Source organism: Ornithodoros turicata, chromosome 3 (assembly GCF_037126465.1).
Source record: "Ornithodoros turicata isolate Travis chromosome 3, ASM3712646v1, whole genome shotgun sequence".
NCBI classification, from domain to species: Eukaryota; Metazoa; Arthropoda; class Arachnida; order Ixodida; family Argasidae; genus Ornithodoros; species Ornithodoros turicata.
The window spans coordinates 18,060,128-18,087,113 of record NC_088203.1 but is presented as its reverse complement, the minus strand read 5'-3'; the positions used below and the strand labels follow the sequence as shown (position 1 = coordinate 18,087,113).

The window sequence follows — 26,986 nt, the reverse complement described above, 5'->3', positions numbered from 1 at the left end:
AAAACCATCAAACAAAGTAATTTTATTACGTCAATGCCTCACATGCTCCGACACTCACTGCTTCTGTGCGCTCCAACACCTGAGTGGCAATCTTGCTTAGATTGTTAAAAAACGCAGCCCGGGGGCACAGTTGTCAACAAGAAAACAAAAACTGGTCAATAAGGTGATGTCCATGTGTCAACGAAGTCCGTGTCCCTCAGTAGTCCGCTCCACGGCTGACGACCTCTTTGCAGGTGGGGCGAAGAATAATGGTGTGCTCGAACTGGGCCGTGTAGCAACCCTTGATGTCACATAAGGGTGGGTATGCATCCACAATGCCCTTGTCGCACAGGTCCTTGAGTGCCATCAGGTACTTTGATTGGCCAAGACGATCGAGCCAGCGCTTGCAGAAAGCCAGGGTTCCAAAGTTCTGATTTATGATATTAAGCAGCTGTTTTGAGCGTGGAAGCCTGCAGGAAGAATGACCCCAAATGCGGATTACAAAGGAAGGGCTACCCAAAGCTACCTTGTATTTCAAAACCATTGCCACAGTGATGGAGTAGACTGGATGGGAGCAAGGAAGCAAGGTAACCCCGTTGAGATTTCACCGGGTGTTATTTGGCCATAGTACACAATGAGACATACAAGAGATGTAGTCTAATGTACTCTATGTACAATGTGTATATGTAATACGTATATGTGTACAATGTGTGTATGTCTAATGTACAATGTAGTCTAGAAGCAAGTGCGAGATCTACTTAAAGACAGAGTGTCACATTATCTATCAACCATTAATTATCATCCTTATTAATATCTTTAACTTCCGATAACTGGACTTTCCGGCAACTTCTGCCCAGTTTGATCGTATTAGAAGGTCTCAGTGGGCTCCCGCACATTTCTAAGGATAAAAATATTTAACATGAAAGAACGTTAACCTGAGTAAATATATTATATAGATGCATGTACACTGCATCCCCTTTTGTGCACACACACACACACCTGAAATCCCACAGCCTTAAACTGTAAATAAAATACAGTCTCCGACCGATTTTTCGGACGTGCTCGATTATTCGGACTCGTTCGCGGAACGGTCGCGGGTCCCATAGAGTTGATGTATAAGAACGTCCAAAATTTCAGACGCCGTGCAGCTCCGTCGCTCGATATTTCGGACTCTGTTTGCCCAACCCGCGAATTTCTCTCTTGGGGTGACGGAAAATATTGGTATCATCCGAAATTCCTGTCAAAAGAAATCAACCAACTAAAATATCGAGGCAAAAAAATAGGCAGTGATGACTGTTCATTTTCCATTCCTCTGAGTAGAAGAGGACTGTCGTAGCGCTTTTCCGTCTTCGTTTTTGGCCAACGGCCCAGCATGTGCTGTCCGCCCGCGAGTCGCGCTACGGCGCTGTAAAGCGAGCTTCACCTAAAACACGCATGCGTTAGGTGAAGCCGACTTGCGGACTTGATGCCGGCGGTGTCTCTAACAGTGTACGTGGATGAAATGTCGCTTCGGGAAATAGAAGCTGATGTTATCAGCTAGAGCTCGAAGTGCGTTAGGAAAGCATCAACAAATTTTTCCAGCCTACTACAGCTTAGTAAAGTTTATTTTGAAGTGAAATTCGTTTTTTCGGACTGCTCGATTATTCGGACTTTTGTGCGATCCCCGCAGAGTCCGAAAAATCGGACGGCGACTGTAATCCAATTGAATTCAAAGTGCATCTGAAATACACAAGACTGTTCATCTCCAATATGTCAATGCATGCTCTCCTGTGTGCATTTTAAATGAAACAAGTATGAGGCAATCGTCACAAATTACGCTGGCAAATAAGAGTGAGCTCACATTTCCTATACAACACCATACCACACCGGAGACCTCACAATTCCATACACAAATTTCCTTGGGTCATTATTATAATTATAAGTAGAGCCTGAAGTTTTCAGGAAATATTTTTTTCTAAATTCGGGGGGTAAAAATCGGATAAATAAACATGTGCACTAAATTCATGCGAATTCGGGTGAAAAAACTTCCAGTACACTAAATTTGGGGAGAAATCGGGCTCTATTACAAACGAACTGTACTGGTTTGGTATAAACGGTGACGTAACTGCATTTGCTGCCAAACGAATAAGCTATTGCATTCCTACAGATATCCCAGTGAAGGCAATTTGCCGGGTAAAAATCGGGTTTCACCCTAAAGTGTCAACCTTCAATTCGGGGTGCAAATTCGGGGAAGAATCGGGTAAAACCCTAAAACTTCAGGCTCTAATTATATAAGCAGCGTTATTATAATCATTCACTCTCTTTCGTACCACGTTCTCAATGTGTCAGTACGGTACACAGAAAATAGTGCCCCCAAAACTGAGCACATGGTTGCAGCCATTCTTGCAAGTTATGCAGCCATCACTGCTCATTCAGAATGCATGACTAAGCCAAAAATGCAGCCTAGGAGAAATAACAGGAGGTCAACTGTGCTAGCGTAATTTTGACTGATGTAACAAATTCTGCAGAAGCTGATGCAAATGACAAGTGGAGGCTCTAGTTGTTAATTGCTTGCCAGTATTAACCAAATTCATGAAAAAACAACAACAAAGGGAAGACAAACCTGAGTGGCACCCTGCCAGCATCGAAGTTCTTCATGTAGTGAGAGACATCCATGTCATCATGCACATAGCCCTTGCCCGTGCTTCCGAACGTCTCTATGGCATACACCTCACCTTCCTGAAAAACAGTAAACACTGAACTGGCAGCACTGCTCTTTTTTTCTTCTTTTTCTGACAGTTTGAGGATCCTTGTTGTTGAGGATAAAGTCTTGCTAAGAAGGAACTTGTGGACGCTAACACTTCTTGCACTCGTGCAATCATGCTGTCGGTCCTTCTGGTGCATGGCCGAGGCAGTTTCGGTTCGCTCTCACACCCACAAACACACATGTCTCACGTCCATATTGCCTCCTACACAGGTTTCACTAAGCTGCTAATGAATTTCAGAGAGCGTCATCCTACACTGGTGCAGAAATCAAATAGTAAGGCACTGTTCTTTGAAGCAGAATGTTGTCATATTTAGTGTCTCAACTGTTATTCAGAGTAGAGCACTGCAAAGGGCCAGGCAGGCCCGAAAGGCCGAGCCTGGCCCGCGATCAGAAATCGGGCCTCAAAGCAGCTTTGACTTTGCTTGGCTTGGCTTGGGCCGGGCTCAGTCCGGGAATTCTCGGGCCTCAGTCGGGCCCAAATTTTGTTAGACGTCCTTTCGCAGTATTTAATCCTCAACATAGGTTTTGAAAACAAAGCAACCATGTACCTGGGTGCTCGCTCAGTCTTTCTGCTAAAACGCTACAACGTACATACAACATAGGCGTAGCTTTATTCTCGACTTTGCCATGTTGTGGATCTCGCCCTCACTGCAGCGTGCACCGTGGACAGGCGCGCTAGACTTCGACGCCCGCATGTTACTAAAAGAACAAACCACGTCAAAAGCTATGCTAGCGTGTTCCAAGTACGTGTGGTTTACACTGTTTGGTGCGTACCGTGTCTGCCATCGCAACTGCGATACGGGTCTTAGGCAGGCTTTCGACATCGGGGTCGGGCTTGGGTCGGGTAAGCCTCCCGTGGTGTTGGGTACGGGTCGGGTAAGCCTGCGTGGCTTCGGGTACGGGCCGGGCCGGGCCGGTAAATTCAGGCCCGTGCATTGCTCTGATTCAGACCACGTGGCATCATTGCGTGTTTGACAACCTAGACGATTGTGAAGCGGCTCTCACTTAATTACGAGACATCTCCACATCTTCTGAGATGCCTGCCATGCTTCTGCCCACTCACATACCAGAGGAAAAAATTTTGAGACCTTAAAACTTGAATGCCCTTCGTAGTGTTCAGCGTGAGCGCTGCAAAATAACCTTTCAGAAAATTTTTGTCACATTCAAACCGATGCCTTATAATTAGGTCCTGACTATTTAGGGTTATACCCGATTACGCCCGATATTTACCCCCCCCCCCCCCCCCCCAACCGATTCGAATCAGCAAAAAATAGGTTTTACTCCAAAACTTCCCCAAAAACTGCTGAACCAGGGGGATCCAGAGTCATTGCAACCAACAAAGAACCTTGGAAACTGTGTTGTAAATACATAAATATGCCCATACGAACTGCCAAAACAGAGACCTGCTGTCTCTTAGATGCGTGGAGTAGATATTTATACTCTGCGTCTGTCTACTGGTGTGTCATGTCCAAACTAAACTGTCTAAACTGGTCCGGGCTCAGTTCGACCCAATTACACCCGAATCATTGAAGCAAAATATAACCCAACACGTAACCCAATATGTTGCTGAAGAATATAACCCAAAACAGTCATGAATGGTTGGTTAAGTGAAAAAATGATATCAAAATTATTGAAAAAGGAAGGGTCTAAAACAAAACTGTGATCTACTAAAGTTCAACAGAGCAAGGTCCTTCGGCAAAAGAAATACTACCTCCATCCTAACAGCTTCTCCTCCCTTCACAATCGGAACAGTCTTGCCAGCATGAATGCGGTAAGGTCCAATGGAGTGCCCGTTCAGGTTCCGGATGGATTTAACTGTACAAGGAATGAAATTAATTATGTAACTATCATTGCACAACAACTTAATATACTGCTCATTAGGAAAATCATGTGATGACAAACTAAACAATGTACATAGTTCATTAACAAAGTGACTCAACAAAGACCATGCCTTAGGAAGCATGAAGTACAGGTGGGGACAAAAGTTTACGGAACAAAGAAGCTGCATACTTTTTCTTGTGTGCGACACCCTTGCGGCTGGCGGAGCGGGTGAGTTCACTGTTTCGGAGGGGTGGAAGGGTGCACTGTTAGCGACACACAGCAGCAGTGCCAGTGTCGCTTGTGCGTGCCTGGGAAGTGGAAGCGACCGCTATGTGTCGCTAACAGCACACCCTACCACCCCTCCAAAACAGTGAACTCACCCGCTCCACCAGCCGCTAGGGTGTCGCACTGAAGAAAAAGTATGCAGCTTCTTTGTTCCGTAAACTTTTGTATCGACCTGTACGATGTGCAGCGAGCAACGAGCATACTACAGAGTACAGACTGTACAACATGACATACAACACGACATAGAAGAGAACCATAACTATGGATCTATACCACCAGCTCGCTTGCTACATTTCTATCCTCTCGTTATGGTAGAGAAGTTAGCAAAGTCAAGACAAAGGCTCCCCAAGAAGCGTTTGTTGAAGGTAAACCCAATGTAAACCTAAGGTAACAATTATGACTGTCAACATCGGCTGCACAGATTAGCGCAGTCAGCATTAGCTAAGAATAGCGTTTCAAATGCAGCCAGAAGGGTTGGTATGAAATATGTCGTTCACCATCTGGGGCACAGGTGGTCAGAGCAAGCACCGACAAAAAGCCCAGCATTTAAAAAAATAATCCAAAGGTTTATGGGGATTAAGACAGTCATTTCTAATAGCGCTCATGGACCAGGGATGGGCAGTATTTAAATACATTGTATTTAAAATAGTACTTAAAATACAAATACATGTATTTAAAATACATATTTAAATACAGGCAAGAAAAATGTATTTATATTTATATTTAAATACCGTTTTAGGCGTATTTATATTTAAAATACACTGAAATACACATATCTCATCCTCCCGTATTTGTGGGCTTCTCTCGAGTTCCACATTGTTAGCCTCCAGCTATGAAGGGTGTCTTGGTTAGAGGCTACAGGTCACTCATCCCGTGTGTTCGGGGATTTCCGGCCTTCTAGAAGAACAGCACAATGTGCGAATGAGGGCATCGCCACTCCCATTGCTTCAGTCTTGGAAGCGGGAAGAGAAATGAGAACACCAATTTGGGAAAAATATGATTTGTGACCCTCTTGCGTCACTTGACAAAGCCGGGTGTCTAAAGGGAACCCTTAAAATGCAACTGTTAGAGGCAATTCTACTCAGCCATTCACTGGGAACTCAGGACAATGGCTGCAGCGCACCTGACAGTTTTCGACGGGGAGTTTTTCACTGTCGTCGCTGAAGATGGAAAGTTGATGAACATAAGTAGAGGAGGCAAGAAACATCTCCTTGAGCCTGAGGAGCAGCGGGGTGGGGACTGGACAGGACAGACAGGGGACAAGAACCGACAACGACGACGACTCAAAACAAGCAAATGAACAAATGAACACTATACTCAACATAGAGAAAGCGGAAGAAGCGATAACGAGTTCATTAGCTCGTTTTGAGTCGTCGTCGGTTCTTGTCCCGTGTCCGTCCCGTCTAGTACCCCTCTCGCTGCTCCCGAGACTCGAGGAGACGTTTCTGTTCAACGTAAAGTCGGTCCACGCAAGATGCTGAAATCATCACACTGCATCACGGAAATATAAAGAAATATGTGGGCATTGTGTGCAGCAGACGTGCATCCACAGGTGGCTCCATCTATACACTAATTTAAAAGAATAATGTGCCTGGACGGCTCGAAGTATTTACGGAAGTAGTTACAGTATTTAAATACTGTCTTAATGTATTTATATTTTGTATTTAACTACTTTCATCATGAAGTATTTATAGGCAGTATTTAAATACATGAAAACATGTATTTTGTATTTATACAGTAGAATCTCGATGATACGATCACGGATGATACGAATTTCGGGATGATACGAATTCTTCTCGGGTCCCAGCCGGAATGCCTATTCTTCCCATGTATTAGAGTTCGGATGATGTGGACGCGTTATCTTGCCTTTACGGATGATACGAATGAGCCGAGGATGCCACAGAGGTCGTTCCCCGTGACGCGAGAGCACACGAGTCATGCTGCTGCGTCTTTCGAAAAGGGAGGGCGGTCCTCACCACGAACTCCCTTACATCATGTAGCGAAATGCAAGCAATGACTTTCCTTTTGGTGGTGATGGTGGAGATAAGATCAAAGGGATTGAACAGCCCGGAACCTTATCTCTGTTATGACCTTTTTACCCCCCTCGCAACAATAAACCGTGAAGCTGTGTGACATCGCTCTGGCGGAAAACAGCGACGAGAACCCCAGAACACGTGGAGGGCACGTATCAGGACAACTTGTGGCAACATTACGAGTCACCATTCCGCAAGTCGGCTTCACCCAACGCCTGCGTACTTTAGGAGAAGCTCGCTTTAGAACACTGCCGCGCGACTCGCGGGTGAAAAGCACGTCCTACGTCTTTTGAATCATCTCGCGTATTTGGGCAGCATTGGCCAAAAACGGAGACATAAAAGCGTTACAACCGACCTCTTCCATTGACAGTAACGGAAAATGAACAGTCACTGTCTATTTTCTTGCCTCAATTTTTATTTTGGTTTAATTCGTTTGATACGAATTTCGGATGACACGAATTTTTTCCGCGACACCGTGAGATTCGTATCATCGAGATTTTACTGTATTTAAATACCCAAAAAGTGTATTTAAGCCCATCCCTGCGCTCATCTATGCGGGACAGAGGTGGCCCCCGGGCAACATTTCGAAGGCAATTCCAAAGATTGGGGACCATGACAGTCAGCACCCGTAGATGGATGGCCACAGTTAAGATACAAAGGCTGCCCCACAAGAGCATTTCCAAACGTGGCCACAAAGTTTTGTGGAGAGGATGGTGGTCAGTACTATTAAAGGAGTACAGAAGGCCATTCAAAATATTTTAGTTCAAGACATCCGATGATAGTATATGTGCGAATTTGCCGAACAGAACTAGAGGTTTCGATGCATGCAGTTTTCTTACCAGAAAACAAAAAACGTACACAAACACAGCTGCACTCGTTCACTCTCGACTCGCCAGCCGAGGTGCCACGAGGAGGAGAGGGACGACTTATGACGCCATAGCTTCTGTACAGTCAGCTGAGGGCAGCGTCTTGTGTTGTTCTTTTTGTGCATGAGAACTTTCTTCTTTTGTAGTTGGTAAATCTATTCCCTCGGGTGGGGGGATTAGGAATTGAAAAGGTGGACATGGGCATGGAGGATTTCGTTGCCACGCGGGCGTTTCCCTGTGGGCAATGCTTCTTCAGAGCCCTGAACAGCTGACTAGCAGACGATACTCTGAACCAAACAGCGAGCCCAGACCCAAGGTAACAGGCTGGTACTGCTCTCCACCAAATTACGCACAATCGCTTTTTGTGGTGTACTTTAAATTCAATTTCTGCGATGATCATGGCTCTGTGGGGGGAATTACTCCTCATGGTAATTCATTAGCCTGGCCTACTTGACCGTTTTGTAAAAAGAAAACAGGGTGTTAAAACTCCTGTACTACTTTAAGTTAAGCACAGATTGTCTGGTTTGGTTTGCCGTTTAATGGTGCAACAACATCAGCACAGGTGGTCTCATAACACTTGGAAACATAATCAATGAATGAGTGGAGCTGCATGAGTGATGTGCAGCGCTGCACAGAAAAATAAAACTGCACAAGTCACATGACAGACATCTGTGGTCATCACTGATGCATGTGTAAGGCCCCTGGTTTCCTGCTGCGGCAAATTCAAACTTCTGCGGCACCGACTTGTAAATTCTGCGATTTTCCGCAGCAAGCAGTCAACGGCTGCTTCAAATGGGAAACACGTTATTTTCGTGGATAAAGTGGGCACAAAAAATCTTTTATAAAATTACAGATTCGAAGCACTGTTGCGGCTCAGCATTACGATATCTTGTGTTCTCCTCTGACAAAGAATGCCGTCTGTCGCCTGCAATCATTTTATACCTGCGGAAAGATCTTTCAGCATCTACAGGGTTTATAGGAACCTTATAGGAAGATTATGGGAAGTAGCTTACAATACATGCCCTGTTGAAATTACATCTTTAGGACACGCTCTTTGTTTCTGGGCTGTAGGCATTATTTGAGATCTTTAAGGGCAAACTCCCAAACATCAAATCAAAATCCCCCACTGCCACTGCTAAACTGCACACGGGAGGGAAGCCGCCCCTTCCTCAGGCGGAGTACGCACAATAAACTTGGGCTAAAGTTATCTTAAGCTAAACTACAATATGTCTGTGTTGGTCCTGCAGCATGGGCAATTTCGTAAAGCAGGCTTCACCTCATGCAGGGTAACGTCAGGTGAAGCCCACTTTCAGGGGGTGTCGTTCATATTCTGCGAATAGTCGGATATTCGGAAATCCGAATATTGGGTAATCGATTCGCGTATGAAATACTTCGAGTGATTGATATTTGATTCGAATTCAAGAACTCGAATTATCTGCACACCCCTAAAAATAAGGGACTCCGTGAAATTCCATGCCAAACGAAGGATTCCGCGATGAATTCCGGGTTCCGCAATATTTCGCGGAATCACAGAAAACCTAGGACTTATGCATGTGTAGTGCCTTTGAATACTTGTCAGACATAAGCACACTTGCTCTGGCAGTTGCACGTCATGCTGCGCAACAACGAAACATGCATATCTACTATTTTGCGGAAGCCTTTTTTGTTTCTCCATTCAGCCCAGTTTGACAGAACTTTTATTGTGAAACTGATTTCAAATTGCTGACTGTCACAAATTCTGAACTCTGAACAATATTTTTCACAAGCAGGAGCAAGTATCCGCTCTTCCTTAGTATAGTTTCATAGGTTTTCATTAAATGACCCATCGATGCTCCACCACTCTTAAAAAGGTGCAAGTTTCTCTAGCATGTAAATCTATATTGCTCAAAGAATGCTCCATTACTCACTTGGGTATGTTTTGCCGTCCAGCTCGAGCTCGTAAGACTCCATCACTTCTTGAATGGCCTCTCCAATGTCGCACAGCCTGACATCGATGCCTGCTGTCTGGAAATGTGATCGCAGCAGGTATCAAGCAAACCAGGCTGGCTACGACAAACTTAATGGCTAAACAAGGTCAAAATCTGGGCAGGTTGGTTGTACATTGCTAAAAGTGATAAAACCCCCAAGCGCTGGGCCTAAAACAGGCACAAAGGAGTCCCAGCACTGGGGGGTGTATCGCTTTTATTAATGGTTAACATGTTCACTTACCCTGATCCCAGTGTTCGTGGCATCACGAACAGCCTCAAGGAGCTTGTCGTACTTTGGGTTGAACGTCAGTGTGAAGGCACAGTCAATGATTTGACCTACAGCAGCAAATACCAATTGTTTTAGATAAGTATAGCAGGAACAGTGCTTATACATGAAGTCTATTGGAACATTTCACAAGTAGATAAAGTTTGCCACAGAAGGCATATCAGAACTGCTGATGTTTAAAAAGAGGCACACTGTTGTGTTTTGAGCTGATTGGTTGCTGCTCATCAGGACAATTTTCCGTAGGTGTCTTTGGCTTGCTCGACCGTACACACTTGTACGAGATAAATGGTCATTCCCATGCTGAAGAAACCAACCCATTCACACTCAGATAGTAAGTAGGAACACACATAAAAACAACAACAAAAAGTAAACCTTCAGATAACTGATACATCCTGCTTGCTGTACTTCTGTTAAACAGAACTAAATGGAAATATAGCATCCATTTGTGTCTCACAACCACCACAGAATGGTCACAATCAGTACGATACTTTTTTTTTTTTTTTATTGGGTGTTAGCGCCGCGAAGCAACTGGGCTATGAGCGACGTACAGATGTGGACAGACGGAGAGAGGATAGCAGGAAGGAGTGGGGGACAGTGGGGTTAGTATGCGTCCTGGGCCGACTTCAGGGGGAACTGTGCCGACATTCGTCTGGAAAGTCTTCGGAAAACCCAGGGAAAACCTCAGACAGCACAGCCGGCGGTAGGATTCGAACCCACCACCTCCCAGTCTTCAGCACGACCTTGGTTACCACCAACGAGCGGACGCCTTAGCCCACTCGGCCATGCCGCTGGTAATCAGTACGATACAATCCACTTCATATTGCTCCATAGGTTTGCATGTGTCTTGATGGATTAAGTCCATGTAACGCACCTTTGTTGGTGGCAAAGGTGTAGTGAACTAAAATCTAATCTGAAATCAGGAAGAAGTTTGATATGCCTTAGGGGCTGTCAAAGGCAGGAAGCTTTCTCGGCCACCAAGTGTGGACAAAGCCATACAATATGACGCACACTTAAATCTTTCAGACCTGGCTATGCGAAGAGGATGCATGATTTACCTGGCAGAACAGAACACAATCCCGATTCTGGTCAATTGCCCTGCCCAGGGTCAGATGACTATTATTTACTAGGTGGAGTATTATTTTAAACATGAGAGTGGCATTGAATTTCTACCAAGCGTGCATGCATATTTTTGTAATTGAGCAGTTGTAAAATGCAAATGCTTTTTTTTTCCTTGTCGAGATTGACGTTTTCGCAATATAGCAGGAGCTGAACTTCAAGCATAACCAGTTTTACTAGACCTTCTAACAACGTGTCAAAATCTTACGTATACGAAATAGTAGCCATTGCGTGTCACCAGCTCAAATTTCCGAGGCACAAAGAAGCTTCAATGTTGAGTAAACGCTCTTACCATTGATGTGTGTACCAAAGTCAATCTTGCAGACATCGTCATAACCTAACACCGTGGGGTCCCCAGCATTTGGAGTATAGTGAGCAGCACAGTGATTTAGAGAGCATCCCGTTGGGAATGCCAGGCCAGCACTGAGGCCATTTTCGTTGATTAGCTTCCTGGCCGTTGACTCTAGTGTCTCGCTGCACAATGTACAGTTAATCATAGTTAGACAGTAGATAAGCATAATGACGACGAACAACTCTCTCCCGTTCAAGTCATATTTTGACTGCAGCTGCTGTTCCCACTTTTCCTATTACCCAGAATTTGACAAAACCAGTAAAACCTTGTTAATTCGACCTCCGATTATTCGGACTGGCCACGCGGCCCTGGAGTACAGGAATGGACGATCGCTAATTCGGAAGCATTTGGACCGATTACGGATAATTAGGCGCTCCCAACATTCGCATGCAGGGCCACGGAGTGAAGCTGCGCGAACCTGACAAGACCATTCGAGTGCTGGTGCCAGTAAACAGCAGCAAAGTGAACTGACGAAGCACCCACCGCCATCACTATGATCATTGGCATCACTTGGTGTCTGAAGATAATCAACACGTGTTTGCACATCTGTGTGTGTTTGGTGTCTGCGGTCTCATGAAACTGCTTTCGGCACCGTGGTTTTGTGTAGTGAGCGAGCAGCGAGGTGTGCGGTGAAAAGGCGGGCGTTGACGACGATCGCCATTTTGATAGCATCCCGCCCGATGCAGTGCAGTTTTCAGATTACTCTGCAGCGGACGAAGGTGTCGCCATAGCCGGACTGTTGACGGAGGACGATATCGTCGACGACGCCCTTGGCATCAACGCGCCATATGGTGCATAGGACAATGAACGTGAGTGGAAGAAACAGAACATTCCATCTGTCGCACCGTCAAAGAAGGCGCGGAGGATCTTGCCGTCCTCGAGGACTTTTGGAATGGCACACCCGATAGCGTTCAGACGCACGAGCACCCATCCGCGACAGGTGTTTTCAGCACACAGATTTCGTCCCGGAATTAAACGACGATTATACACAATTTTTCTCTAAATAAACCTGCATTCACATAGGCAGATATAACTGGCACTTCGTTATTTCGACATTCGGATAATTTTGGACGTTGGTCGCAAGTCCCGCGAAATGCGAATTAACGAGGTTTTACTGTACAAGTGCTGGGTGTAGGGTTTCTGGATACTGGCACTTACTAGGATATTTAGCAGGCATTTATTGGCATTTTCTGGTACAGAAAAATCGATTTCTTCGACAGTGACATAGAGAAGAAGAAAAAAAAAATCAATATCCCAATTCAGGTGGATAACTACATTACAGAAAAAAAGTCAATCGTTGACATACTTAGGGAAACAGAGTACAAACAAGGACTCTCTGAGTAAAACTGAACAGAAATTGAATTGAGTTGATACTATATGAAATACAAAGTCTCAAATCAGAAATGTGCATAACGTGTAGTACAGTGCTGGACAAACATTTACGGAACATGGTCCGGCGCATTCCTTCCTCAGAGTGACACTGACTCACTGAGTCACTGACAGTGACTCACAGGGAAATGGTGCACTGATAGGACACACATTTACAGCTCGATGTTTATGACCACAGTATTCCGATCACCCATTAGATGATCATCGCGTGTAACAGCCGAGAACATTTCCGCATGCAAAAGGCGGATTCCCCTATCCTGCCCATTCAGATGAGGAAAGATTTATCTCGCGGACGCTTTCCTTCGCTATCGCTGCACAGTACTCTCGTTGATTCAAACTTCAGGGTAGCAGAGACTTTTGTTTGAATTATCATAATCGTAAGTTTGCATTACCAGAAATTCATCTAAATTTTATGGTGCCAGACTGTTGAATTCAGCGACTGTTCAGCACACAGAAAATATAGTGGGCTAAACAAAAATTTGAAACCGGCTGAAATCGACAGGAAGTATGGGATATCAGAATGCGGATTAACGCGAATAGAAGGGAAATATGCAGATTTTTTTGGAAAATGCAGTTTTTGCAAAGGGACATCCAGTCAGTATCATTCGACACTTTTCAGAAAATGCTGAAAACCCAGTTATAGACTATCAGAAACTGGAGAACTCTGTCCTTATGATCTACAATGAAAAGTAAAAAAACATATGTTTTAAAGAAGGTGCTATAGGCACATTTTTGACCTCAACGTGGCAACTCTTAAAGAGCCAAGGAACATGTGCATGACATGAATGACATGAAACAGAAACAAAAGCATTGCTCACCAAATTTCAATCATGGTCATCCCAGGCTTTATCACTTTCTGCATGTACTGCCGAGTCTGTCGAGTGTGACACAAAGCTGTTATAGTTTAAAGATTATATGTAGTTTCAAGTTTCTATAAACTGAAATTGAATTCACTGCACCTGTCTGTGAGCTTCTGCAGCCTGCCGGATTTCCTTGTACTGGTCCTGCGACATGCTCTCCAAGCCTTTCTTCTCTTCGTCGGTTATCCTATTTTTTCCGGTGCGACTGTAATAAAGCAGTCACTCAATATCAGGGAAAATGACCTGCCACTCTTGCAGCCACACATTTTAGGTCGATACAGTCGAACTCCTTTATAGTGAACACCGAAAACACCACTACAGCAAATTTTTTTTGCAGTCCCACTGGAGCCCTATAGGTCCAATAATGAACGGTCCTTTTTAATGAAAATACATTTACTGCAAATTTTTTTCGCTCTCCCCCAAGTTTCGTTGTAAAGGAGTTTGACCGTATCACCTGCAAAAAATGTACACCGTTCCCAAAGGGACATTGATGAAATGCGCCACTCAAAGTTCGTGAAATGTTGGCCATTGACGTTGACAGAGAGCGAAAGAAGTACAGTCATGTCATGAATAAGGCCGCACCATCAGGACTTTGCGTGTCTTTTGCACTTCTCGTCGCCTCCTGTTACTATAAAACCATATGAACATTTTGGAGAACCATTTGTTTCAGCATAGTTCATGCTTTTACACCGCAGGATTAAGTGCGACCATGAACCAGTCCACGGTTGTCTGTCCCCATTTTGACACTAAAATCTCAGTGTTCAAATTTCTTTGCAGAGAGCTACTTCAAACTCGTACCTTGCCAATGCCATGCCATTGTGCCAATGACTACCAATCACTACGAGATTTTTCACGTAAAGGTGAGGTGCTGAATGCAAAGCCAGTTATGTCCGCTGCAAGTATTGTAGAGAGAGGTTGTTCTCATCAGAATCAGAGTGCACACAGTTGCCTTCCACGGTGCAGTAAGACACAAGGTGCAGCCCATGCACGCCAGAGTTCGCCACTGTAAGGTTTCAACTGCTGGGAGTCATTATGAGAGCCAAATAGCAGCTTAAGTGAGCATAGACGGCACCCTCGAACATATAGTGTTTTGAATGTGTGATGCAGTGGCGTGTTGTGGGTTCTTGGCGCCCGGGTCAAAACGAGTATCACTCCCCCCCACACAAGACACATAACAGGAATGCATCAGAATCCCCCCTTTCCACTTGCAAGCACTTCATGGACTCGCTTTAACCGCCTTCGTCTCCAGAAGATTGTTCCAACAGCGCCCTTTCTTTCAAGTGACAGACAGCTGTACTGTCTTTGTTTCAAACTTGCTTTCTCCCTGTCAATAATTTGCGCCCAAAACAATTTTGCGCCCCAGGCGACTGCCCCCGCGGCCCCCCTCATGCTATGCCACTGGTGTGATGTGAACACACTACTTTCAGGAGCTGCCACGCAAGATAGTTTCTTTTGGTAGCAAGCATCTCCGGAGAAGGTCGGTTCACATCGGTGCGTACAGTGGCAGCAACCTCTCCGATCTCCTTCTGGTGCGTTGCGGTGTCAGATCAATCAAGCACCCTTATCCGCTGCTGAGATTTGCCGAGCCTGAGGTCAGCTGCAACATGAAAGCAAGGCAGCCGGTCGACTACTCCGTGTCAGAAGCGGGACTGGTGGCGGTAAATACAACCAGAAAAAGGAAGATGGAAAAATAAGGCGTGCGTCTCGCTATTGGGCGGAACACTGACGACCGAGGGAAGCAACTTTTCTGACCCACGAGCCTGAAAGCTCACCTGCGCACCGTGATTGCACGCTGCACTTGCACTTTTTGTGTGAATGTGCATTCCAGGGATTGTAATCTTAATTTCTAGCCCTTCTGATATATATATATATATATGCAAGTTTGCTTTCTTTTTTCGAGCGCTTCCCATAGAGCTAAAAAAACAGAGGTCCCACTCACCTGTCATTAGGCATAGGGTACTCCACTTCCTGGCCCACAGGGAAGTTCCCATCAGGAAACAGTTCACTGATTGGAATCGATGGAGGATCGGTCTGCTGCTTTGCACCAGCACCTGCCATATATGAAGCCACATCAGAATGCAGAAAACAAAAGGTGAAAATATCCAGCCGTCCGGAGAAGGTGGATCGAAGCAGTGCCAGCGTACGCGGCCACAGTTATAGCCCCCCCCCCCCCCCAAATTCGAAATTGCGGCGTCTGCTTCAACTGATAGACAGACAAAAGGTATTGAAGGCTACCTTTTGGTTTCTTCTTCTTCTTCTTCTTCGCTTCTTCTGCGTCCCCTGCAAGGAAACAGCCTACGTCTTAAGAGTTCGACAGAGGTCCAGGTTGCAGGAGAGTAAAGGCGGGATCCCATCACATGCGACACGCTACAGATACTGTTGCTGCAGCCACTGCCGCGGATGAAGCTACCCGATCCATTTGCGCAGCGGGAGCAGCTGGCGACGAAACTACATTTGAAACTACAGTCAAACTCCTTTATAGTGAACACCTTTTTAACGAAAATACCACTACAGCAAATTTTTTTTGCGGTCCCGCTGGAGCCTATAGGTCCAATAATGGACATCCTTTTGAACGAAAATACCTTTACTGCGAATTTTTTTTGCTGTCCCCTGAGCTTCGTTGTAAAGGAGTTTGACTGTATAGATGATAAGAAATCGGAGGACGCTGAAATTATGATGAATGATGAAAAATATAATTAAACAGATGTTTACAAACTAACTTTGTTACGATATGTGTCTGTGGTGTGGCACTGCAGTTCGATCTCTCTCCACACAATGGACAACAGATTTTGGTCACACGCGATAACCATAGATTCAAACAGCTGCTTTCCACCTACAAGCTTGCAATTTCACTGCAATAAAGCTGACTTGCTACGCTGTTACCACCACACCTCTATCTTTTGTCATTCGCTCCAGTAACATACTGCAAAATCTAGCGGACTTGGGCAATGGGCAAAGGTCTCTGGCGACAAGCGACAAATATCTATGGGGAGTTGATGCAAGATTTTGTAGGCCCAACAGAGCTTCCTTGTCGCTCGACTGGTGGCGCCGCTGTCGAATTTGTCGCTGTCGCCTGTAGCGTGTTATGGGATCCAGGCTTTAGCCTGACCTCTGCTAGTTGAGTTTAACTTTGCATTAACTGCAGGTGCACTTAATTGTGCTTTTTCATAAAAATATAATTCTGTAATTACAGTGAGGTGTACTAGTGTTTGAAAATATTGTGGCAGCATTCCAAATCCAATTTCAAATGTGTATCGTATCGTTAAATGAACTGATGTACAAAAAAGATTGGAGTTGTGACGAACGACACAAAAAGCTTCCGAGCTGAAACACAAAATGCAAGTCATACCAGAATTTGATAGGGAATAATAATCCTTCCTCCAACAATGTGCACTGCCGTTTAGAGGCAGCATACCCGAAAATACAGTTGTCACAAAGGTGCTGCAATGAGCCTGCACTTGAAAACTATGGCTACTCCACACAAAACGTTGCAATAATCAGCCACAACTAAGATGAGGTACAGTCTAGTGTTATTGTTATTTATCCGGCGGCTCACGACTCGGAGAAAAATGCTCTGTTGTAACAAAGACACTAGACTTCATCAGAGAGTCGAACCAAAACGTTTATTGGTTCGGTTTGGGCTTAGGTATGACGATAAGGGTTTCACTTCCAGTTCAGCTCCGGAAGGCAACTACATGTATAATCATTCAAGCCGGTTTTTCCCAAACAGTTCGGTTCACGAACTGGTTTAGGGACCACTGGTGGGAATGAAGCACAACAGGCACACTTCTGTTTGTGTGGCACAGTGCTTGAAGTGGACAGGAAGGCATCAACGGTCGTTCAAGATTTTGAAAGATTTCGCGGGATATGAAATACAAGATTAGTAGCGGCTACGAGAGGAGTATAACCATGAATTACCTGTTTGTTCACAGAAGCTTAGCAGGAATATAAGAGACAACCAAGCCTGCTACCTTAGACTAAGTCATTTAAGCCATTACCAGTCAGTAGAATGCGAATACACGTTAAGCAGCGAACGACGCTTCATCGTACTCGTTGGATTGGCTCATTTTAGCTCACTGGCACTGGGGGTTTTAGCGTTTTTAGTTAAGTTGGATTGGAATGGTGCGATTCTGAGCCCGTGGTCTCTATGCAAAAGGTGCGTTATCGTGTTATCACTGACTGCCGCTGTGCTACCATGTCACCGTAGAGTGAAGTGTCTGTGGAACAAAGAGCAGGTGCAAACGGAGAGTTCCATCCATTGGCGATTCTTAAATACGATGTCAGTATGGTTGTTTTCACCTCTCTTATTTCAAATGCGCAAAGAAAACCAACTTAGTATGTTCTTTTCATTCTGACCAACATGAGGGTGGCTGGCCCTTTACTTTGTAAGGCAGCGTTCACACGGGGCAACTTTTTGCAGCAACTATGAGCAACTTTGGAGTTGCTGTCAGCCGGCAACCTCCAGCAACTCGAGTTGCTCCGAGTTGCTGCGAATCGCTCCCGGACCGAAAACTTGAGAAGTTGCTCGTGCATCGGCCAATCAGAGAGGGAAGCATTGCCACGTGACTCCCGATGGCGTTGTGGATTTCGTTCGTGGGTTCATAGGTTCAAATCCTGGAGGTGCAGCTAAAAAATAACTTTTTCTTTTTTTACGAACTTCACGGAAACATATCAGTTGCCACTTCTGGACGGCAATAATGATCTATTGGAGTAATAAAACTGACTGAAATTTGATAAACAGCAGCTAAAGAAAAGATTCCACCAGTTCGATTCGAACCCACATTGTCCGGTCGCCATAAGGTTGCTTGTGAGTGGAGCTACAGAGTTGCTGCGTGTGAACGCGGACTCGAAATTGCTCAAAAGACGTTGGTTTGAGTTGCTTCGAGTTGCTGGGAAAAGTTGCCCCGTGTGAACACCGGCTAAGGGGCTTATGTAAGCCCACATGCGCTAGTGTCAGCGATCAGTTCTGCAGTTAGGGTGGACACCCTGTATTGCCGAGGCTAATTAGTATATTATTATATATGCTACTTCATGAATGCTACCCAAAGCTGTCGTTGATCCCTAATCCTTATATATGTTTATGGGTATGACTTAAACATTAGTAGTCATAACAGTTTTAAGTTACCATCTCTGTTGTTCCTTCAGGGCACGACTTTTTCGGCAAGCAAGAGGAAGACTACGAAGTTAATAAAAAAAAAGAAAATAGTTCTCATGTTTATGCACCACATACAAAGTTCCGCCCTTAGTTACATATGAACGATTATTTGAACCGGTTACCAGTACTTTTTTTAACGGTTCAGTTCCCGTTCAGCTCCAAGGTGGCGTTGACTGTTTCGGTTTGGTTCAGTTCTGGTTCGGCCAAAAATAACAGTTAATATCGGTTTTGGTTCGGGTTCGACTCTCCGGACTCCATACAGGTACTACCCTACCTTCAGGCTTGACTTCGGAGGCATCAGTCTGCAGTTGTGGTTGTTTGTCCTCTGCTAATGGCTCACCATTTGCGTTTTCGCCGGCGGCATCTTGAGGCGCTAAAATATTAACATTTAGAAAGTTATACATTGACATGATTATGTATAACAAAATGCAATGCACCGTTAGTGGATAACGGAACGAAACGAGAACGCTACAGCAAGTTTTTAAAAGCAAGACGTCCTTTGTAACATCATATGGTTTTGTATTCACGGCAGGACACCAACTTTGCCGCCAAGTATCGTACGAGAACTAGGCTTGGTGGACAAGAAAATCTTGTCCTGATGCACTTACGCAGCTCACGTTCGTATAACTGACGCTCCCAACGTTCAAGAGCATTCGCAACGCACCTTGCGTACTCTAGGTCTCGTTCTGGAAACGGAATTACACCAATAAACACAAGGAGTGACAGAGGATAGGATGCAAAATACACGGCACGACTAGCACTTCGCGTCTCTCATTACACGACCGTGGAACACATCCAAATACAAAGGATATTTTTAGAACACTCGGAACGTAATGCCGTGCCCAGAGATATGTTTGCCTCGCAGCAGACCGAGTCCTAGTGGGTAAACCATGCGGTGATGCCGTCTGCTTGAATGCGGCTAGCTAGAGGGGTGGCCTCACCTTTCTTCTTTTTCTTCTTGCGCTTTTTCTTCTTTTTGGAGGCCTCTTGGGGTTCAACGTCGTCGTCAGCGTCGTCCTCATCTTCGCCGTCATCTAATATCGGCTCTTTTTCATCCACATGATTATCTCCGTGGTCTTGCAAGACGGCCGCCATGTTCGCTGAGTAATTATTCTTTTCCCTACCGAGTGGCGCCTCGCGCAGAGCGAGCGAGCAACGCGAGATGGATCCGGTTTCGTTTTCCTCTGTTTTGCAATGTGAATAAAATAAGTATTTAAAGAGATTGAAACATTTATTTTACTGAAGAAGAAGCTTTCGGAAGGAGTCCGTCCTTCATCAGGTGCGATACATTGAACACTTGGTAGAAATATTTATACCAATGTACATCAGAGAAAGGGGACAGCGAAGGCGGTGAGGAGGAAATACAAATTCTGATTAGAGAGGACTCAGGGCGCGACAAAGAAAATACAAAAGAAAGCGATGTACAGTCGGAGCGTTACCGGAGACGAAAACCGTTGAGAGATCTCAGGTGAGTGAACATCGTAAAGAAGACCGCTGGAAGAAATATTACACTGCTGGGGTTTGAGAAAAGATAATGGCAGCACTCGTGTTTAGCCTGCATTCTAACGTACAGAAACTCAGAAAAGGCTATTGCCCAAACGGAACAAAACTTCCCGTGGTGTTCCTGGGGACATCCTTTCCCGGAAATTCAGATCTCCCTGGGAGACAGACATTTTCCAGACGGGCGTCCCCCATATCTCCGAGTGGCCACGGTTTGGACTTCCCACAAACATCCGTCGTTTGTTCTCATAGGATGTTCCACAGAGATGCCCGGATGGTGCACGGACTTACTTGCATACATGCTCAATGCCCTGTATTTTGTTATTATTATTGATACTGTTTTATTGAGGTGCTGCGTAAGTGGATAGATTCTTACGAGGCCTATAGGCGTTTTTCTCTGCCATTTTGTTTTAGCTTCGACAACTGCATCTTTCCAAAGTCCTGGCATACCTTTCCAAAGCGAAAACAGATACTATATATTCCTTGCCTCGCAAGCTCACCAATTCGAGAGTCCTATTTACTTGCGAGTCAAACTAGAGGGGGAGGTTTTTAAGTTTAATGTGATTGCGTATACCAGTAACACTAAACTGTAGAATTGCAAGGCGTATTAAGTCACTATGAAGATAACTTCTGCGTTTCTTACTGCTTTTCGTTTGAGGCATTCAGTTGGTTCATAGAAGGTCGAACTCACGCCGCGACACACCTAGCCGTGTTTCTTCCTCTCATGCGATAATGCTCCATGTAACATCCCGTCGGGGACCCCACTCGGACAATTCTTCAAACAACCCTTACGGTACACCCTGCGGACGCACGGCTAGGGACATCCGTCCTTGTAGCTCCCAGAGATGTCCACCTGATATCCATTTCGGGACATGGACGTTGGGATCTATTTCGGACGTCCGCAGGAGATAGTGTTCTGCCTGGGAAGTGCACGACGAATAGTAGTAGGTCGTGGTAAGGTGATATGACAACGCGACCTGGGGCTCTAAATGTTCTGAAAGTTAAGGGAGGGCAATCCCTTACAGTGTCACCGTACATTATCTGGCTCATCTCGCGCATCCAGGCGCCGTCAAACGCCCCTACGCCATGTTGCTGCGGTTCCCGCCGCCCACCATTTCGGTCAGGCGCCACCGCCGCAAAAAAAAAAAAAAAAATCTGCCTGGCTCCTAGGTCTAGGCAGACCTCACTTAACTTCTTCACCCATTATACGTCGCCCCCAGCCCCTCATTCGCCCAATGGGTGGATTTTTTAGTTGAGAGGTGGCGCTACGCATGCTGGGTCTTCTAACTTCCGATCCTCAATAAACTCTGGCTTAAACGACAACCAAGACGAGTTCGCCTAGGAACGCCTGCCCCCCAAAGCAGTAAGGTACTTTAAGAAATAGTTCGCAGTACTTTTCTTATGGCAAAGTTTCAATTTCGTGACACATATCGTACAGGTTTCGGTTTCGTTTGGCGTCCGCTGTGAAACCGCGATCTTTTGCTGTGCGAAATGATCTGTTACGACTCAGTCACGTTGACGCTTCAGATAACAAAGATAACAAGCAACATTTCAGATATGGCACAACAAAATGTGCAGCCACTATTTTTAAAAAATTCCGCCATCTGATGATAGTACGCATGTTGTCGTTTCCTTTTAGTTTGGGACGAAGCATTGCGGAGGTGAACACGTTAATCTTTAACTTCTTCTGGAAGGTTCTTCTTCCAGAAACACCTATTATCGCGCGACGTGCTAAGGAGGCCAAAAGCAGAGGGTGGGTGGAGCCACTCATGCTTGAAAACATCCAGTTCCTTGTTTGCATTGAGGAACACTTTAGGCATATTAAACCAAGTCGATTCACCGGGACGCCCTCTAGTCATGTACTGGCGGGACCGGGGCGCAGGACATTTGTACCCAGGGGTCTTGGCAGTATGTATCCTACAGCGGAAAATCCACCAGAGTTTTATAAAAGGATTATTAGCAATATAAGTTTGTACAAGATCACCTTCCGTAGAGAGAGTCCAAGTATCACGAATATGCGGGGCTCTATGTTCCGAAAAAGGGACTAGCAGTGCTACGCTCTCGCACAGTGGTAGAAGGGACCCGGTTGCACTGCCTCAGGAAATTGCGGACTTTCACTGGAAAGCGTACCCCCATTTAGCCCCACACAGCAACATATTTTTCTTCGCATTCGAGCGAGAAAGCACTCTCTTTCTCTCTGTGTGCTCGTACACCCCTCACCCATTTGCTCTTGCCCACGAGCCTTTCTCTTTCCCTCTACTCCACCTCCTCTCCCCCAGCCGGTATTTTTTACTGCGAAAGGTGGCAACCCTATCTGGCCAGATGTTCAGATATGCGCACCAAAGAGTACAGTGACGTCAACAGGAAGTGAACTCATATGCAGGCGAAGCTGCAAAGCGTACAACTAACGGCCGCAGGGCTTAAAACTTATTCTTGTTGCGTTCTTTTCATTGCCCCCCACCCTTACCACGTTATTCTATTCTTTTACTGACCGTGCGAAAAAATACTGTCTGACTGTGCTTTCCAATCAACATTGACCTGTCACGTTCATTGACCTCAACCCCAAAATGCAGGGTATACTGCTGAGCTCAGAGTTGTTTTTGTACTTTTGTGTCCATTGGCGCAGCCGTCCCCACTTTATGCCAGAACTGAAGTTTGTTACCAATAATAATGGGGACAACCGCAAAGTGTTTGTCTTTGTCCTTTTGTGGACGGCAAGAAAAATTAAGGGAAAACTTGATACAGAAACGCGCGCGCGCGCGCGCACGCACGCACGCACGCACGCACGCACGCACGCACGCACGCACGCACACACACACACACACACACACACACACACACACACACACACACACACACACACACACACAGACAGACAGACAGACAGAGACAGACAGACAGACAGAGAGACACACGCACACACAAGGAACAGATGTTCGGGCACATTAAGCTATCTTTCCTACCGAGAGAGAGTCCATGATCAGACGGTTCCGCCATGTAGGGCGTCTGTCCACAACAGCGACTTCGCTCTTCGACTACGAGCCTGCTGTGATACGAGAAGTTTTCGAATAACCAACGTGTTTGAAACAGCGGCCGGCCCATCCAACGTGAGTGTACGTAGCCGACGCTAACTGTAGAAATAATCGCTAATACGAAGCGCTGTCAGAAAATAAAAAGAAAATAAAAAATGACTTCTATAAATTCTGTGTTACAAACAGGTTGATATTACAATGCAACCACCTGTTTTTACAGAAATAACATAAGAGAACTGTCGGCTTTTCTGGGACTGCGCTGTGTGTTACAAAGTAAGTAAGTTAGTCAATAAAAATGAGATGTTGATTTGCCACCTGCATTTGTGTTCAATTTATACTGCATGTAAAACGAGTCCCTCGTATTTCGATACGAGTAATTTCTGCTTAGCGATGTTAGAGCTAACGACGTAACACAAAGGGGTCAGAAGATCCAAGCCTGGCAAACCCTCAGACGAGTCAAGAGATCCAACCGGGTCAAGAGATCCTCAGAGTCAAGAGGTCCATCGGTATTTCCCTTGACGCGATGGATCTCTTGACCCGTTGGATCTCTTGACGTGGAATCGTCAATGTCGTAATCCTGTGCGGAATGTGGTTTGTTATTACGACTTAGTTCGCGCTTGCTTTGTACAGAGACACCACGTGCACTCCGAGAGAAACTCGTGTCGTTTAAGCTCCAGAAGATGGAGGAGCCCGGTAGCCATCTTTAGAAAGGGCTATCGAAAAGATAGGGCTATCGGTAGAATGGAACAAAACAAGGCCATGCAACTAATAATATGTACAGAATTGCAAAAAAATCTTACAATATGAGAAGCCACATTTAAACGTGGATTTCTTGTGACTTATTGATTTTTTTTCTATAGTGGTTCCACTCTACCAAGTTGGCGGCGCTGTTGTACCATCTGACGTCATTTGTTTGTAAACAGGAATAGGTCTATTGCCAAATTTCGCTATGCAAAGCAGCCGAAAGAGCGGCAGGCAATCCACGTGAGAAGGCCACGTGCTTTGGAGCGATGAAGCTGAATGGAGTAGGCTCTAATCTGTTGGCCAGATAGACCGCTCTCCGACACCAGCTAGGAGCGAAACGTGCCATCCCATGGAAAGACGACCACTTGGCGCCAGGAATGGTCGGATGCCCCTTGGTGTACTCTATTTTCAGTGAAATGAATAAAAATCAACATTCATTTTCATTCATTATGTCATTACTTGGCACTGTTCAGTATTCTTCATTCACCAACAGGCATCCCAACGAATTTAAACTAAAAAAATGAGTGCGAACTTATGCTGGAAAAGGGGATTAAAACACTTCTTTTCTGTTCACTTCGTCCTACTTCTTTTTCTTCAATCTCCCGGATCTCTGTCACCGTGTTCTTTATATATGCCCTGATGTGCCTTCAGTCTATAACAATGCTCCCAGCGTCCGGATAGCGCAAATGAATGCGACGCGTCCATGTAGCCAGACGGTAGTGTCCCGTGCGCTTTACGAAGTGCTGCGAAACTTCGAACACAACGTAAACGTACGAGTGTCAAGTTCTCACACATTTACTGCCCACGTTTCTTGTAGAAATGCTCCACCGTGACGTCACACTCACGAACCAATAGGAGCATCCAACCATTCCTGGCGCCAAGTGCTCGTATGGAAAGGCAGACCTCGCTCGCCTCACTACGTCGCTCCACCGGCACCAGTTTGCGTGGCTGAGTGGTTAGCATCCTGGCCATGTCACGTCGAGACTGGGAGGTACCCGGGTTCGAATCGCGAAGTACGTTCTCTCTGGGTATTTTTCCTGGGTTTTCCACAGACGCTGTCGAACATATATCGGCACAGTTCCCTTAGAAGTCGGCCCAGGAGGCACATTCCCCCCGTGCGTTAGTCGTGACTCTGTGAGGTGTCTGTGAGGCCTACAACTGCGAGCTCACTATCACCTCATTAGCACCACCACGACCGCTTTCCGACCCAGATAAGGTGAAAAGCGCAGTTCTAGTTTCGGCTCATCAATAATAATAATAATAATAATAATAATAATAATAATAGCGAAATTTGACCATCTATATCTCAAAGTATGTTTAATAAGGACAGTGGATTTGAATAAGGACTGGCTCCAATTCTGCTGTCTCGCATTTCCCAGAAAACATGCAGTCAATAAGTTAACTGGTGAATTTTAGCTAATTAGTGGTCGTGTAGTTGCATAGACTGTCCTACAAGATATCCGCCTAGCCGTATAACCCACCTACGAAAACGAAATTGACGCTGCTCTAATAGCCTCTTTATAAAAAATCTGTACTGATAAAAAAAAAGAAACGCCTTGTAATTCCCAAACATGCATCTATTGGAGTTTGCTTCCTCCTCATCTTCTTCGGCCTCAAAAAAGAAGTCCTCCCCCCCCGCCCCCCACTCCTTCCTGGCGACTTCGTCTGTGCGTCTAGGCACAGTGACTTTACAGCGCTAACACGGAATAATAATAATAATAAAAGAAGCACCATGATGTCCAACACTGCCACATGTGCAGTAGCGATGTTCAGGTCCAGGTCCGTCTTTGTCTTCGAATTCATTCATTACCAAAGAATTCACTGTGTGTTGCATTCTTCGTAACGCTGCGCAAGTAAACCAGTTATAATGGTATCCACCTCCGATGTTCGGAAGGTCACGCAGCCTACAACGGTGACGCGGTGCTCCACCATGACGCTTTCACTTGATCCTATACTCTCCGCCTAACAACAACAACAACCACCACCACAACAACAAAAACTACGCCAGCTACGGTACGCTAACCAAACCAACGACGCAGACACGCGCCCGGAAACACATCGGAAAGACGGCGAAACCCGTGAAAGACGTGTTTTTTGCCGATAGGCCGGCGTCATTGTAAACGTTCCTCAGGTAGAGGTGAGTGTGAACGAAGCCGTAGCAAGCTTGACTACCAAGCTTGTATCGACACTACTATACGGCCATGCAAGGTCATTCTTAACCGGAACGCGCACGATAGCACGGCCCGTCGTGTGAACCCCGTGGAACGTTGCCTTCTGGATAATAGTGGGCACTTTACCAATGAGGATTCGTGGGACTCCATGCAGAAGGAGAATGCTGTGAACCAAGAACTCAGCGCTCTATACCGAGGAGCCAGAGCCGAGGGCGGAGGTTTGGACGAGCGAGTCAAGAGGTCAATCACTCAGCGGTTGTACAAGGAGGAACACAGGTCCGAACAAGTCTATTGGCAAACGTTCGAATGACAGTTCTGGAGGTAGGATTGGGTGCAGCAAGCCAGACGCAGGCTTTCGGGTTTGGCGGGGCAAGCAGGACGTCACGTATGCCTGTGTACGTTAGTATAGTCTCGGGCAATAGTATCGCCTACAGACGCGGTCATATGACTTGTAAAATCCCAGGTGACCAGCCGTCACGTCGTCGTGCAAGGATCCAATGATGTCCCAGTCGAAGTTCCCGCAGGACAGCCAGTAGCAGCATGTGTTACCTGTGGGGTCACAATTTCGCTTGTAGAGGAATGAGTTTCATGTTGGTAGAGGGCATGATGCCATCCAAGTGTCGGATTAAGGGAGCGAACGTCGGGTAGAGTTTACTTCAGTGCCAATGTTTGTCTCTCTTCCTG

At 45.7% G+C, this 26,986-nt stretch overlaps 1 protein-coding gene across 1 annotated transcript; it reads right to left on the bottom strand.

Moving 5' to 3' along the window:
* Positions 1-23,366, bottom strand: LOC135388246 (methionine aminopeptidase 2-like). Its single transcript, XM_064617663.1, has 13 exons — positions 23,319-23,366; positions 19,797-20,039; positions 19,130-19,228; positions 15,936-15,980; positions 15,640-15,751; positions 13,800-13,905; positions 13,659-13,714; positions 11,392-11,573; positions 9,939-10,033; positions 9,638-9,734; positions 4,437-4,540; positions 2,582-2,697; positions 1-449 (listed from the first exon to the last, which is right to left on the bottom strand). Exons 1-13 carry the CDS (start codon positions 23,350-23,352, stop codon positions 197-199), a joined length of 1,542 nt encoding a protein of 513 aa, XP_064473733.1. The 5' UTR covers positions 23,353-23,366; the 3' UTR covers positions 1-196.
* Between the last annotated feature and the right edge of the window lie 3,620 nt (positions 23,367-26,986).

What these genes read in the sequence shown, in the direction of transcription:
- LOC135388246 (XM_064617663.1), bottom strand. Translation starts at nt 23,352, where the DNA reads ATGGCGGAACCGTCTGATCATGGACTCTCTCTCG. An exon ending in TACCCTATGCCTAATGACAG is followed by an intron (nt 13,906 to 15,639) that starts GTGAGTGGGACC and finishes GCTTTATTACAG; the next exon opens with TCGCACCGGAAAAAATAGGA. An exon ending in GCTGGCAGGGTGCCACTCAG is followed by an intron (nt 450 to 2,581) that starts GTTTGTCTTCCC and finishes TTCTTCCTGCAG; the next exon opens with GCTTCCACGCTCAAAACAGC.